Genomic DNA, 15196 nt, shown 5'->3' with positions numbered 1-15196 from the left:
CAGTGAGGAGCCAGGGAGCAGAGGCTGGCGCACGCCGAGCCTGTATGCAGCCTGAGGGCTGCTATCAAACGAGAGATTCGGGGCTGGAGGAGGCTGCTGATCCCAGCTGCAGGGGTGCAGTCGGCCCTTGCCAAGAAGGGCGCTCTCTACGCTGCACCCTTCCCCGCCCAGAGCGCGGCTCACAGCCCCCACGCCCCTCCCCCAACCCTTGCCATCACAAGAAACCTTTCCACGGGACAGAACACCCCGCAAGTTCCTTCATTCTACCCAACTTTCATCAGGTCCTTAAAGCAGCACATGACTCCTGTCGGACTCTGCCAAGACCAACAGCATCAGGCTTCTTTTGTGTACGAGTTAACCCCAAGTTCCAGAACAAATTTCCATGAGTGGAGTCCTTGTTGTTTACATTGCAAGGCTCTGAAGTCAGGCAAAGAGAGGACCACACTGGGACCCCGGAAAAGCCAAGCCTCAGGGAGTCCCATAATCTGTTTCTACTTTGCAGACTTTCTGGGAGATTATCTCAGAGGTATTTTCCTTGAAGACCTGGCCATCATCTCTAGGTTGGGTTTGGCCTAAGGGATCAACACAGAATTTATCAAAGAAGCATTAGGTTCCAAGGGCAAAGGCTAGCAGAGTCACTCTAGAGAGGAGTAAGAACGTGAGATGAATTTCATCATTGACCTCAGGGGTCTGTGGCTGCTGCTGACTGCAGTTTGGGACAAGTCTCAGGGTTTCCATCTGGGAGGAAAAGCAGTCCATACCTCCCAAAAACAATAAAATGGCTTGTTCTGAGAACCAAGGGGTAATACCAGTAAGGGATCATTAAAACGTTGGTGAATTCATGCTCCCCAAGCACCGCAAATGTTGATTTTACCACCTTGGTGGGTGATGAAACTATGTTAATTCTCTGAGTTAAGCAAGAGATCAAGTGGCCTCCTTGCTTTAAAGTTCTTGTTGAGGGGTGCCTGGGTGGCTCTGTGGGTAAAGCGGCCACCTCTTGATTTTGGCTCAGGTCATGATCTCAGAGTCCTGGGATCAAGCCCTGTGTTGGGCTTTACACTCAGTGGGGAGTCTGCTCGAGGATTCTCGGTATCTCTCTCCAGCTCCCTCTGCCTCCACCCCTACCCTCTAAAATAAATTAACAAATCTTTTTTTTTTTAAGATTTTATTTATTTGACAGAGATCACAAGTAGGCAGAGAGGCAGGCAGAGAGAGTGTGGGGGAAGCAGGACCCCGCTGAGCAGAGAGCCTGATGCGGGGCTCGATCCCAAGACCCTGAGATCATGACCTGAGCTGAAGGCAGAGGCTTAACCCACTGAGCCACCCAGGCGCCCCATAAATTAATAAATCTTAAAAAAAGAAGTTTTAGTTGAGACACTGCTAAAAGAGAAAAGCAAAGTGCCCTTCTCTCTGGCATGCTAACATTTATGTAAGAAAGAAGAAATCGTATTCTATCTACTCATTTGTGCAAAAGAAACACAAGAAAGGTAAAGAAGAAATGAGTGAATTTGGTTACTACGGCTGATAGGCAGAAGCCAGGGGAAAAGATGGAAGAAGGGGACAGGGTTTGGGGGAGAGATACTTCTCTGAGTATATATATTCTTTTTGAGTAATTTTGGCTTTTAGTGATGTGTGATGTTTTTTATATACTCAGAAGATATGAAACAAGTAAAACTGAGGGGTAGGGGAGAGGAAATCTCTGTTATTTCTTTGGGAAAATAGAAAATTGTCCCCATCATCATGGTGATGGGAATAGTAAAGAAAGGACATAAGTAAAAGACAAATTCTTAAAGCCTTTCTGACTTTTAAAGGAATCTGTTACAAAGTGAAATTGAACTCTATACCACATTGAGTTCTGTAGAGCCTCCACTCCCTGGCGATCTTTGAGAATAGAATAGACATACACATGTCCAGATAATTCCAGGAAAGGGCTGATAAGAGTGCTACCCTAGACTGAATATTCATTCCCCCAAAATTCATACATTGAAATCTAATTCTCAAGGGGGGGTGGTTCGGTCATGAGGGTGAAAACTAATCGGTGGGATTAGAGCCCTTAAAAAAGAAACCCCTGAGAGCTCCTTTGCTCTTTCCACCAAACCAAGACACAGCAAGAATATGGCCACCTATGACTGGGAAGTGGATCCTCACCAGACCCAGATCTATTGGCACCTTGATCTTGGTCTTCCCAGCTTCCAGAAGCATGACAAATAAATTTCTGTTGTTTAAAAGCCACCCAGTCTGTGTGTGTGTGTGTGTGTGTGTGTGTGTTTTGTTGTTGTTTTTGTTTGTTTGTTTGTTTGTTTGTTTTGTAGTAGTTTAAACAGACTAAGACTCATGAATCCCCTTCTGGGGTTGTGGGAAGTTATCCGGGCTTTTTCCAGGCAAGTAGTAAAGAAGGTGGTTTGTCTTTGACTCTTGCTTTCTTATTTCCTGTCTTCTCTTCCCTCCTTACACCTCCATGCTGCATTCTGTCCATTTGTCTCCATGCCCGATTATCCCTGATAAGGCAGTAAGTCAGAAATCTGAAGAATAACCTTCAAGAAGTCCTAATACAGAACATCTAACTTTTCATGGTCTAGGCACAGCCAGGTTCAGGACAGTGGTTTTTGTTGTTGCTTTTTGTTTGTTTTGTTTGTTTATTTGTTTTTGAAATAGCTATACTCATTTCTAGGAAAGGATCTACAAATATGTGAACCCAGCATTTTATAACATGTGCTAACACTGTATGTTCAAATTCCCACTGGTATAATTCAATGCCACGCTGGTTTGTGGCCCTGCAGAAGGCTTCCGAGTAAACTTGACTTTGCCTTCCCTACTCCAGAGAGCTGGAACAGGTGTCGTCGAGCTCTGGGAGGAAAAGATGTGGATCAGAGAAGACTGAGCAACCAGTTCTCAGGAAGGTTCCAAATGGATCATGGACGTTCTGGCCAGATCCCAGTTCTCCCTAAATAAATGATATCATTTTTAGGTTAACTTGGACTCCTTTTCTGAGGCCCCAGAACCCATCTGGCTACCTTCTAAATAACCTTCCAGAGCGCAAGTCCTTCCAGAACATCTTTAGTCTGCAGTAGGTCTCCTTGGCTGTCCCTTAACCTGCATTAATCAGCACTGGAGAAGAGAAGAGTCATTGTTCTTAACAAATATTCACCCCATGGTACTTTCCCCAGTCATTTAATTCTTGTCTTCTATTTTTTAGCAATGACATCAGTCGTGTTAAATTTTGGTTTCTAATGAATCAATTCTATTCACATCGCCCTCTATTAAGTATGCCAAGCAGGTTTTATATGACAAATCTACTACTTTTAATGAGATTAATAAGCTTATCCTGAGATCTTCAAAGATTTATAGATAGCAGAGTGGGAAAGGCCTGTCTCATTTATTAGCTGTATATTTAAAGAAGGGATTTCAGAGAAGTCATTAAAGTAACATATGTCTTCCCTCTTCGAGATCATTTTAATTGTTTGTGTGCAAGTGCATATTACAAAAGAGATCTCTCCAGCCCCGAGCTCTGGAAAACCAGGAAGTATTACACAGACTGGTAACTGCGGCTCCCCAGAGCCCTGACTTATTAGATCTGAGCCACGTGTTATGATAAATAAGTAATCACCTGAAGTGCATATCTTGCTTCTGGCAAAGATAGAATAATTCAGATGTGCGGCTTCATAACGCCTACAGGAAAGAACGGAGGAGAAGAAAAAAGATTCCACATCTTGGCATGAAAACGGGAAAGGCCCCATTAACAACCAAGATTACAAATGAGAACAGGATATGGGGGCGACCTGACTCAGAGCTGGAGAGAAAAAAACAAAAATCTGGAGATTTAAATACCAGTAGCTGGGTCTTAAGCCAAGCAAAAAGGAGGCGATGAGTATACAGATGCCAGGAGCGTGGAGGAGCCAAGGGGTAGGAGCCCGGCCTCATACCGAAGTCCTGGCTTGTCTCTGAACCTCAGCCCTGGGGAACAAAATATTGTTTCTGGAATTCATCTACGTAGCGCTTGAGCCTTCTGGGAGGTAAAGTTGTGCATTGCAGGTGTACTTTGAGGCAAAAAAATAAAAAGATAAAGCAAAACTCCAAAACCCAATTACGTTGAGCCCTGAATTTAGAGTGGCTAATGCTATTTGCCCAACTGAAAATGTGCAGTCTTTATGGAAAAGGCCAACAACCCATGGAGACGAAGGGTGGCGAGTATCCTGTGTAGTCCCCCCGATGGAAATGGGGGGGGGGACTATGTTACCCACTCGGATTTTGCCAATAATGAATATAAGAAATTGCCCTATCTAGGAAAATGTCTTTTAAAAAAACCAAAAACCAAAAAACAAACCCTGCTATCGGGGACATTATCCAATGTCTTTAAACAAGGAAATCCTTGACAAATTCCCTTCAGAACCACACACTGGGAAAAGGCCTGTTCCTCATGACGAACTAAACTGCCTCCTACCATCCCACAGAGAATTCCGCAAGCAGCTGTTTTCTGCTTTTTCTGGGTTGGCTGACAGCTCAGAAAGTAGGTTTGATCTTTGTTACCATTCTTCTCAATTGGACTTTATCGTGATAATTACTTCTCACCTTTATCTTTGGATTCATTTTGGTTTTAAAACCTTTTCCACGATGTCAATTTTTTTTCCTGAAGTGGGTGGCATATCCAAAAGGTGTCACTCATTCAGAGATTCAAAATGTGCTTCCTGAGACATGCATTTCCAAGAAGCACTGCATTCCCTTGGCAGAATATTTGCTTCTTCCCTCCCCACTGTTCATTTCCTTGAAGCGAGAAAAGACGAGAAAGCAAAGACAGCAAATCAAGGGTGGAGAGTGTGCCTGGAAAATTCCCAGGAATAAACCACTGACAAAATATTGCCCCCGAAACAGATAGGTCCTATGAAGAATAATGATTTTCATATCCGAAGGCTCTTTTCTCTTGTCTAAATAGAGTTGGAAGCTGGCTTATTCAGTTCTTTCCTCAATGTTCAGGCGACAATCGACAAGTATGCCCCGTACAGGTGCTGTCTTCATGGCTGTCACAGGGAAATGGGGGCATATTTACCTGTAGTCCGAAAGGAGTGAAATTAACATGCAGAAGAGGACCTGTGAGATTTCCCTGTCCTGGTTGCTAACCACATCCCCAGATTTCTAGGACATCCATTAAGATCTTTGCATTTGTTTTACAATTGTCCATAGTTATTAACAAGGTTTTAAGAAATTAATTAGCTCGCAAGGTGGAAGATTACCCTTTAGGTAGAAATCCAAGGGTCTTGGGGCTTTCTCCCTTCAAATGAGTAATTAGTAACATTTTGTGTGTCTAGTTTGTGCAGGAAAGATCCGGAGCTTTCTAATTTTCTCCATGTGCTTTAAAGGCACAGTGACAAACATTGACTGCAGTAGGGAGTAGGGGCCAGTAAGCGTGTTGAATACAGGAGTTTTATAGATGGAAACTGAATTGAGCTTAGGACAGCAGGGAGACTACTGGTCTGGGAGCAGGGACACCTCTGTTTATTCTGGCACCTCTGTTCTCTATCACAGTCGAGGGAAGAGGTGGCATGCTGCCTGCCCCGTGTCCCCCAGCCCAGCCTTCCCCGTTCCCTCCCTGGCGGAGGCCATTCCCACCAACTCCATCCCTGAGCCCCCCTTGGGCTTGACCTGGGGATGACAGGTCGGAAAGGGAGGGTGAATAGCTAGTTCTCCCACCTCAGCCCCTGCTTCTGCCTCATCTTTTCCTTTTTGCTCTTAACCCATGCCTCTCTAAGTGGCCCCGTTAGAGTTTCTTCACTTGAACCATCTGGGGTGGATTCCAATTCAGCCAGGGCTCTGACCGATACAAAGGGCAACCCCTTTAGCACACTGGAAACGGATCTGGAGCAGTGGGGTTGAGTTCTGGACCTCTGCTGGGCTCACAGTTGAGTCCGGATTCTTTCCAAGAGACTGCTGGGTGAGGAGGGGAGCAGGGAAGGTGAAGTGGTGCCCACATGCCTGGGGGCATGTGGCCTGCCACAGCGGAGTGGCCTGCCTCTGTATCTCAGTAGAAGTGTGAGATATGGACACCTCAAGTGGTCTTGAAGCCACTGCTCAGAGGCTTAGATGCAATGTAACCCACCAAGATATTAACGCACCGGTGCACTTGGCAATAAAAGAGCTTTGCTAATGACTCCATTCCCCATTTTTAAAAAAATGTTTTTTGTTATTTTTTTAAAATAGCCATTTGATCAGAGAGTGAAGCGATCCCATGATGAGGCTGTGGAGCCAGAGTACAGGCTCTTCTGTGTTGGCAGAACCGTCCCCAGGCCCTGGTGCTGAGCCAGAAGAGGACATAATTGTAAGAAGAAACGGGGGAAATGGAGAGGCCAGGTGGGCAATGAATGACAGCCGCCGTCTTTTGGATTTAGATATTTTATATATATATATATTACATCCAAGTCTGACAGTCGTCGGTACCATTTCCCGGGGGCAGGCAGGTGTGTCCAAGGCAAGGTGGGGCGTTGGGGGGTGGGGGGTCTGGGGTCAGGGAAGCGGGCAGCCCAAGGGCGGGGCCGGGGGCTGCGCTCACAGAAGCTGCAGGAGCTTTAGCGACTGTAGGAGGGCCCCCGGCTCGGCAGACGCCAGATACTGGCAGCACAGCCAGTCTTCCAGCTCCACGCCGCGCCTGCGGTCCACCGCCCTCTCGGCAAACTTCATCATCATCAGCGCGCGCTTCATGTCGATCCAGTTGTGCAGCGTGGCGCACAGCAGCTCCTCCGACGCGCCTGGCGGCTCCACCAGTTCCCGCCGCGGCCCCCACAGCAGGCACTGCAGCACCCGCTTGGCCTCGCCGATGCGGATGCGCTTGATGGGGTCGGCCTCCAGCAGCAGGTGCGCGAGCTGCTGCAGGCCTGGCGAGTAGAGGGACAGGGCGGGCAGCGGGGGCAGGTCTTCCTGCCGGTAGTCCTGCTCGCGCAGCTGCGCGCGCACCTCGAAGGGGTTGGGCTGGTGCAGCAGCTCATAAATGAGGATGCCGGTCTGGAACTCGTCGAACTTGCGGTACTGGGAGGCAGACACGATCTCAGGCGCCAGCCGGGCCTGGCTCTTTTTCTGCTGCAGGTTGGCACTGCCACCTGGCTTCTGCTTGGCCTTCAGGAAGTTGCTGATGATGAGCCGGGGCAGGCACTTCTCCCGGGGCCCGTCCTGGCAGGCGGGGGCCGCAGAGAGGCTGGGAGTGCCACCGATGGGGGGAGCGGCAGCCGGGCAAGGGGAGGGAGAGGCAGCAGGGGAAGGGGTTGCGGCGGGGGCGGGGGCACTGGAGGTGGCCACTGAGACAGGGGGCGTGTGGGTGGCTGTGGCGGGGCCAGGGGAGGCCTGCGGGGAGCAATGCACCAGCAGCAGGTTCTCTAGGCACAGGTCCCGGTGGATGATGCCGTGCTCCTTCAGATGCTCCAGCCCGTTGCAGAGCTGCAGAAGCAGGAAGCACACGCGCCGCTCGTAAGCCTCGGGTTCCGACTGATGGCTGGTGGCTGAATCCCGCACAAAGTCAGAGGCAGTCTGGTGGGGCACCTCTGGGGTGATGACCACCACGCAGTCCTGCTCCTGGGCAGGGGGATGTGAGGGCGGTGCAGGCAGAGGGTCCTTGAGTGCGTCCGGACTGGTAAGCATGCTGGAGGGCACCGAGGCGACAAAGTGGCCACAGTCCTGCTGGATGTTGAAATGCAGGGGCACAGAAGGGCTGCAGTAGGAGGCTGTCTTGGGCTCAGGGGTTTTGCAGATCTGCAGGGAAAAGGCAAAGTCAGGTCAGGAGGGGACTCCATCATCCTGTTCAACAAATGGTGTTGGGACTGAAACCCTTACTCTGTACATGCAATGGACCACGATGACTTAGGCGTATGAGCTCAAAATGCGCATTTTCAAAGAAAACACAGGGATCTTTGGGACTCTGGGCTGGGCAAAGAGTTGTCAAATACCACACCAAAAGCATGGTCCACAAAAGAAAAAAAGTAGATAATGATCAAAATTCTTCTTTTGTGCTTCTAGAGATACCATTAAGGAAAAGAAAAGAATAAGTCACAGGCTGGAGAAAACACTTACAAAATATACAGCTGATAAATGATTTCCTTGGTAAAACTGAACAAAAAACTCTGACAACTCAACAATTAGTTGATAAGCTACCTAAACAATTAGTTGATAAGCTACCTAATCAAAAGGGAGCAAAAGATATTAATAGGCATTTTACCAAACACATATACAAATAGCCACAGGCATTCAGAGGATGCTCAGTATCAGTATTCATTAGGGAGATGCAAATCAAAACCACAGTGAGCTTCTAGCTGACGCCCGCTAGAACGTCTATAATAAGAATGACAGACAGTAACAAGTGTCTGTAAGGATGTAGAGAAATGGGAGCCCTCATGCATTGCTGGTGAAGTGAAAAATGGTGCCATCACTTTGGAACACAGTTTGGCAATCTCTTTAGAAGTTAAACATAGGGGCGCCTGGGTGGCTCAATCCGTTAAGTGGGTGACTCTTAATTTCAGCTCAGGATGTGATCTCAGTGTCCTGAGATCTAGCCCCAAGTTGGGCTCTGTGCTCAACAGGGAGTCTGCTTGCAATGCTTCCTCTCCCCTCTGCCCACCCTCCCCCGCACCCACCTCTTCCCCTGCTTGCTCATCCTCTCTCTAAACTAAATAAATCTTTTGAAAAAAAAGTTAAACATGAAATTCATATACAACCCAGCAGGAGAGGGGTTCCTCAGTAGGAAGACATCTGTCTGCTCACGGTGTGGCCTGGACAAGTTCTCAGGAAGCCAGACAAAACCATGCGAGGCTGTCAGCCTGACTCCCCATCCCTCGCACCCGACGGCAGCTACCTGACAGCGAGTATGTCTGACCACGGCGGTGCTCCTTTCTTAGGGAATCTCAGAGACAGAAGCAGGCCCCTCGAGGATGTGGCCCAGGTCCCTCAGGCTGCCCTGGTTTCTCTAGCCAGGTAAATATGCCAGGCCTGCGAGCTGCCACGGCCTGCGGGGCCAGCCGATTTTATTGGCACTGCTATACGGAAGCCGCACGCTATAGCCTCTGAGGCTGAGTCCCAGAGCCCAAAGAAAATAGAAAGCTCTCCAGGGTTAAGGATGCCAAAGTGCCCAAGGCACCCTAGAAACTGAAGGTAGGAATAAACAAGCAGATGATCTCGAGCTCCTCTGGGGAACCCCATGAGCATCTCTCCCCTGCCTATCAAACATCGTCCAATACTAATGACAGCACCAGCCACCCGAGCATCTCGAGCAACGCTCATTCTCCTCTGGCTGCCACAACCGGAGGGTCTCGAGCCAGACATCATGGCCCTCCGGCAGGCCTCAATGTCCCTGTAATGACACGAAAGGGGCAGAAGATGGTCTGCGGTCCCCTCTCTCCAAAGGATACACTGCAGCCTCAGCCACGCTTTATGGCAAGGTGACGATCGGTGTGCAGGCTCACAGAGAGAGGCCCCTCGCCTCTACCTGTAACTTATCGTCCTGCAGACGACCCAGGATAACCCCTTGGGCTGCTGTGTTGCCGCACACGAGGGATCACAGGAGTGTCTGTGAAGCGCCACCTGCTAAAGGGGGAGGGACATCTTCAGGAGTCCTGCTGCAAGCATCCTCTCCCAGAGACTTACTTGGACTGCGGCTGTACACACCTTCTCAGCGTAACAGAGTCCAGCCTCTGAGGAAACTTAAAAACGGTAATGGGGAGAGGGGAAGAAGGGAGGGGACACCCTCATGTAGTCCTCTCTCTCTCTCACAGAAGTAAAACGGAAATCAAATGGCGCATGTTTTTCTCCCAGACATTGCTCCCTGTTACACGAACAGAAATGATTCTGGAACACATATCTGAGGGGCCCTGTTGCAGACTCTTCATTTTAGCCCACCCAACTGTATTTGGTTTTTTAAATGGAAGTCTTCTGAAATATTTTTAAGGGAAGGGAGGGGGGCACCTGGGTGGCTTAGTTGGTGGAACATCTGCCGTCGGCTCAGGTCATGATACCGGGGTCCCAGGATCAAGCCCCTTGTCCCTCTCCCTCTACCCCTCCCCACTGCTTGTTTTCTCTCTCTCTTCCTCTCAAATAAATACATTTTTAAAACTCTTCCAAAAAAAAAAAAAAAAAAAAAAAAACGAAAGGGAATTTACAGTTCTCAAAAAGTGGTATCACATCTTGATCCCAACTATAGTGCACGGACCTATCGAGGTCACTCTCCTGTGAGAGCTTCTCGGCCACCAGACAGCAGCCTCATGCTCGCATGTGTGAGGCCCTGTGCCCGCCAAGCATTTCTCACACAGTGTCTCATTACATCTCAGACAACCTGAAGAGGAAAGAGGAGGCAGATGCTGCTTCGGAAGAGGAAAGAGGAGGCAGATGCTGCTTCGGAAGAGGAAACAGAGGCTCTGAGGGGTTAAATGATTTGCCCAAGACTGTACAAGTGAGAAGTGTTCCGGTGGCAGGAGTGAGAAAAACCTGGGCTCACCTCCGAGCTCTGCAAACACTGGCAGTGATTCAAGTAGCCACAAACACCATATGAGCGAACACTGACCCAGTGCTCTGAAGCGAAACAGAAGGCAAAGTTCTGACAAGCGTCCGGTCACGGGATTTTTGCCAACTCGCCAGTACGGAACCTCATTTTGTGGGTGTTTCTGTTTCAAGACTCTTTAGCAGCTGGTAGTGCAGATTCGCTAACCAAGAACTCACGGCAAACAGCACCTAACTCATTCTTAAACGAAGCTTATCTAACACTTTCCCAGGGCCCACACCACAGCCCTCTGGCACCCGGGAACCCCAGACAGGACTACAGTGCCTAGCTTGGTCATTTTCAACCGTGAAATCATCAACCCAAAACACAGACATGGGAGGAACGAGGCCATCGAGAGACCACAGCAAGGACCCCTAGTTAACAGGTGAGCACTGAGACAGGAAGCCAGGGCCTTGCCTTGTCACACCCGGGCTGGGAATTCGTCCATTGGGTCACTCAAATCTCCCCCTACTCTGCGTGTGCAGCAACCACAGAAAAGGGTTTGGGGTTACAAATAAATTATAGTGGATTCAAAAATACAGAATCCACAAGTAATGAGGACCGACCTGGTGTGTCTCAGTCCAGTTTCTCCTCTGTAGTCAGGGCCGTGATAGGTCCCTTCTCCCCGGGGCCACCGTGAGCGGTCCATGACACAAGGCAGGTGTGGCTCCCAGCACAGTGCCTGGCCCTCGGTCAGCACTCACTGGAAAGGGTTGCCATGGTGATTGCTCTGCAGGTCTGGCTGGAGCTGCGTGGTGAGGCAACCCAGAGCTGGCTGGGGGGTGACTGTACAAACCTGGAGGGTGCAGCTGGCGAGGGCCTGGGAACTGTTTCCAAGGAGCCCTTTTCTCAAGGCTATCAAAGGCCGGGGCCCAGCAAACACGCGGACAGCTTGCACAGACATGTAAATGAAGGAGCAGAGTAAATGGCAACCGGGCTGGATGCATTTCAAAATCAGCGAGCTAGTCCTCTGCTAGGACCCTTGGCTTCCTCGCTGCGCACATCGGCGAGTCAGCACAGTGCAAAGGTGGGGGGGCCTGGATGGGCGCCCCCTGAGATGGTTTTCACAGCACTGCATGGTGGGGGTGGGTAGAGGAAGGGGCGCGGGGGCAGAGAGGCTTTCTCTCCACCCTCCGCCCCCTCCACCTCATCTTCAGGGAGTTTATGCTTGGGTTTTGGTGCAAGACCACACAAACCTTTGGTTCAGCTCCAATTTCAAACGTTCTGCTGAGCCAAGTCTCGCTTTTAACTTCAGAACCACAGCCTCATTCGTGGTTAAAAATCTGGGCGAAGTCCCGTTTGTTAAATAAAGAAGGCCCAGCTGGCTTAACACAGGTCCCTAATTACCGAACCGGAGTTGGAGCTGACTGAGGAAGAAAGCAGCTCCAGAAACTCGCACACAGCTGATGATTTTTTTTTTTCTTTTTCCCCTACCGCATATTCCCGGAGCGGGGCTCCGAGAGCTGGCTTTAATCTCCTTGCTGCTGCAGGGCGCTGAGCCCATAAACAGGGGGCCCGGCGTCTCGTGGGAGCAGGTGTGAGCCTGTGTTGGCTCATGGGGACTCGGCACCAGGCTCCTGCTTCCCAGCCACAGACGAAGTGAGCTGCAGACGGGGAGGCAGCGGCACGGGAGGGGGCCCGCTCCGGCCCGCAGCGTCCAGATGACTGAGTTCCGTCTAGACTGTGGCGTTAATGAAGTGCAACAGCTGCATAAGGGAAAGGACGTTCCAAAAGCCCCCACCCCACAATTACCCAGCCTGGCATGCTTGCAAATTGATGCCGTTGTTCCCTAAGACTCTGAATATTTGAAGCTGGTCTCCGGATTTCCTTCTGGTACGTGACAGAGGTAGTCCTTGAGTGGCGAGTCTCTGGCAAAGTCAGATCAGACCCCCGGGGACTGCCTTCCTTAGAGGGCGGGGGCTATCTCCTGTCTCCTTATGGTTTACATCTCTAATGAAATAAGGAGGAAGGCTTGCTTTTCACCTCCTCTGGGAAAGCTGGGTGTTATGCATTGTCCTTCGGAGAACGGGGCTAACTGCATTACTGTAGGAGGGCCTAGATATCCCAGCGCACGCGACAAGCTCTCAGAAATATAAAAACCGGGGCTCCTGGGTGACTCAGTGGGTTAAGCCTCTGCCTTCGGCTCAGGTCATGATCTCAGGGTCCTGGGATCGAGCCCCGCATTGGCGGGGGGGGGGGGTCTCTGCTCAGCGGGGAGCCTGCTTCCCCTTCTCTCTCTCTGCCTGCCTCTCTGTCTGCTTGTGATCTCTGCTAAAGAAATAAATAAAATCTTTTTTAAAAAAAGAAAGAAAGAAATATAAAAACCATGGTCCACCTGGGTGGCTCAGTCAGTGAAGCGTCTGCCTTCGGTTCGGGTTGAACTTCTGGGATCGAGTCCCACATCGGGCTTTCTGCTCAGCGGGGAGCCTGCTTCTCCCTCTCCCTTTCCTTGCTGCTCCCCCTGCTTGTGCTCTCTTTCTCCTTCGCAACAGCCCTGATCCAGTGGCAAAGATTCAAGAGCTGTGTTACCTTGGGCTGGTCTCTTAACTTCTCGGAATTTCCTTTTTCCTAACTGACAGGATGGTAGCAGAGGTGTTGCTGGCAAAACAAAGTACCATTCGCAGCCATCTCAGCTGCTGGCTAGCTGTGGGCAGATTACTTAATCATTTTGTGCCTCCCATCCCCCATCTGTAAAGCCTATTTGCATTGGGACACTGTGCGGTCATGGAGTGAATACACCCGAGAGACTTGTTGCTGAGCGAATGCTTAATCGATACAATTACTCTTATTGCTCAAGATGATGCTTAGGCCTGGCTCTCTCCAGCTCTAACACGTGCAGAACAGTATCTTCAGTGGCCGTCTCCCTTCCTGAATTACAAGCTCCAGAGGAACCTTATGTTCACCTCTGTCTACTCAGACCTTTACAAAACACGTGGCACACGACTGGCCCTCCGTAAAAATCTGATGAATAAGTGAATGCAGTGAACTCTCTGCTGCCTTAAAAAGACAACTTGTCTCCCTAATCCAACTAGACCACATGGGCTCACTCCCAAACGCAGAGGAGGAATGCCACGTTCACACTACAAGTCTTCCCACACAGGGCCCCGGGCAGGGTTGAGCGAGAAATCAGAGAGCACTCAGTGTTAGCAAGAACTCTGGCTGTGAGCCTGCGCCGGCGGCCTGGACTGAGAGGACTCGCCCGAGCTGCAGCCCTGTCGAAGCCGGGGCCAGATGGCTACAGTGCAGAATGGAAGGAGAGGGGTGGGTTGGTACCTACTTTCACAGCATAGGTGCTGCCAGGGTCCTCAGAGCAGGTGGCACAGTAGTAGATGGCATCCCCCGAGTCACAACAGGGCCTGTTACAGGTCAGTTTGAAGAGCGACCAGTTATTCTCGTTGAAGTGCAGCTCCTTTTTCTGGCCGCCCATGAAGAGGTCCTCGCACTTGGCCGCAAGGCGGACCAGGGACTGGGCATAGAGCCCCCCAAGCTTGGCATAGGTGCCCTCCTTGCTGCTGATGCTGCTCAGCAGGCTGTGGAAGTGGAGCTGCGCGCTGCTGGCAGATGCCTGGCTGGACACGCTCAGCTGGGAGGAGGAGGCCGAGAGGACCCCTCTGCACCGGAGGCTGGGGCTCCCACAGCGGCTCTTGCTACCTGCCAGCCCTGGTGCTGGCACCCAGTGGCCGTTGCTTCTGAATGTTTTCTCCAGGGGCTCAGAAGAGGAGAAGATTGGATGATGGCGGCTCCCAGGACTTGAGGAGTAGCTGAAGTGGGGATCTTCGTGGGCACAGACATTGGTTTCTGAGTGGCTGAGGTTCAGCTTGGGACTTGCCGTTCTTGGCTTGGGGGACCCTTGGGTCCAGAAGAAGCCATCAGGGGAAGAGGCGGCCCGGCTCACTAACTTCTTCTGGGGGAGAGGCGGGGGCTGGAGGGGGCCGCTGGGGGACACATCCTCCGTGGAGCCTGAAGGGAAGGGAACAGGAGCAAAGAGCTTCTTCCCACTGCTGGTGGGTGAGTGCGCTGGCTCAGACGAAGGGCCTGAAACAGAGAAACAGCAACAATCAGGCTAGAGGCCAATGACACTCAGTTAGGGGGCCCTGCAGTCAAAGCAATTTATTTTATTTGTATCTATTTCTTAGAGACAACAAATGCACAATGAACAAAATTCACAATGCAAGAAAGGTATACAGTGCAGTGAAGTCTTCCTCCTCACCCGTCCCTTAGCACCCAGGCTCCCTCATCAGAGGAAACCACTGCTGGCAATTATCAGGGATCCTTCCGGAGATCTGCCAAATGACCCAAACAAATGCACAGCACACATTTACTCAAAGAAGGTATTTCACACCAGATGTACAGATCTACCCTAATTCTTTTTAACAGTGACCCATAATATATCATCCTATGTAAGTATCATAATTTAGCTAACCGATCCCCTCATAATGGACACTTAGGTTGTTTCCAACATTTTGCAAGCAATAATGACAACAGCAAACCTTAATGCTTGCTTTGAATGGATTTTTTTAAAAAGTCGGGTTAATAGAGGGTAAATTTACCTACAGCAAAATTCTCCCTTTTGGTGTGTACTTCTACGAGTTTTGACAAACACCCTGGTGCCTCGGGGGGCAGAGTGGACCCAGAAATATCTTAGAAGGTGGAGGTACGTAACTTTATAAATGACGAAACAGATCTCAAGGG

General features: G+C 50.1%; 1 protein-coding gene across 4 annotated transcripts in view; it reads right to left on the bottom strand.

Moving 5' to 3' along the window:
* Positions 1–6362: 6362 nt before the first annotated feature.
* The window catches only part of PRAG1 (PEAK1 related, kinase-activating pseudokinase 1), a 46827-nt gene continuing 37993 nt past the window's right edge, over positions 6363–15196 (bottom strand). For all 4 annotated transcript variants that reach the window (XM_047715759.1, XM_047715767.1, XM_047715775.1 and 1 more), the window contains 2 exons: positions 13782–14539; positions 6363–7731 (listed from right to left, as the gene is read on the bottom strand). In XM_047715759.1, the coding sequence (XP_047571715.1) occupies positions 6538–7731; positions 13782–14539 (1952 nt within the window). In that variant the 3' untranslated portion in view covers positions 6363–6537. The remainder of the gene's footprint in view (positions 7732–13781; positions 14540–15196) is intronic.

The sequence above is a fragment of the Lutra lutra genome, chromosome 2, assembly GCF_902655055.1.
Source record: "Lutra lutra chromosome 2, mLutLut1.2, whole genome shotgun sequence".
Classification (NCBI taxonomy): Eukaryota; Metazoa; Chordata; class Mammalia; order Carnivora; family Mustelidae; genus Lutra; species Lutra lutra.
Note: the sequence above shows the minus strand (reverse complement) of the source record. Positions and strands in the feature narration are given on the sequence as shown.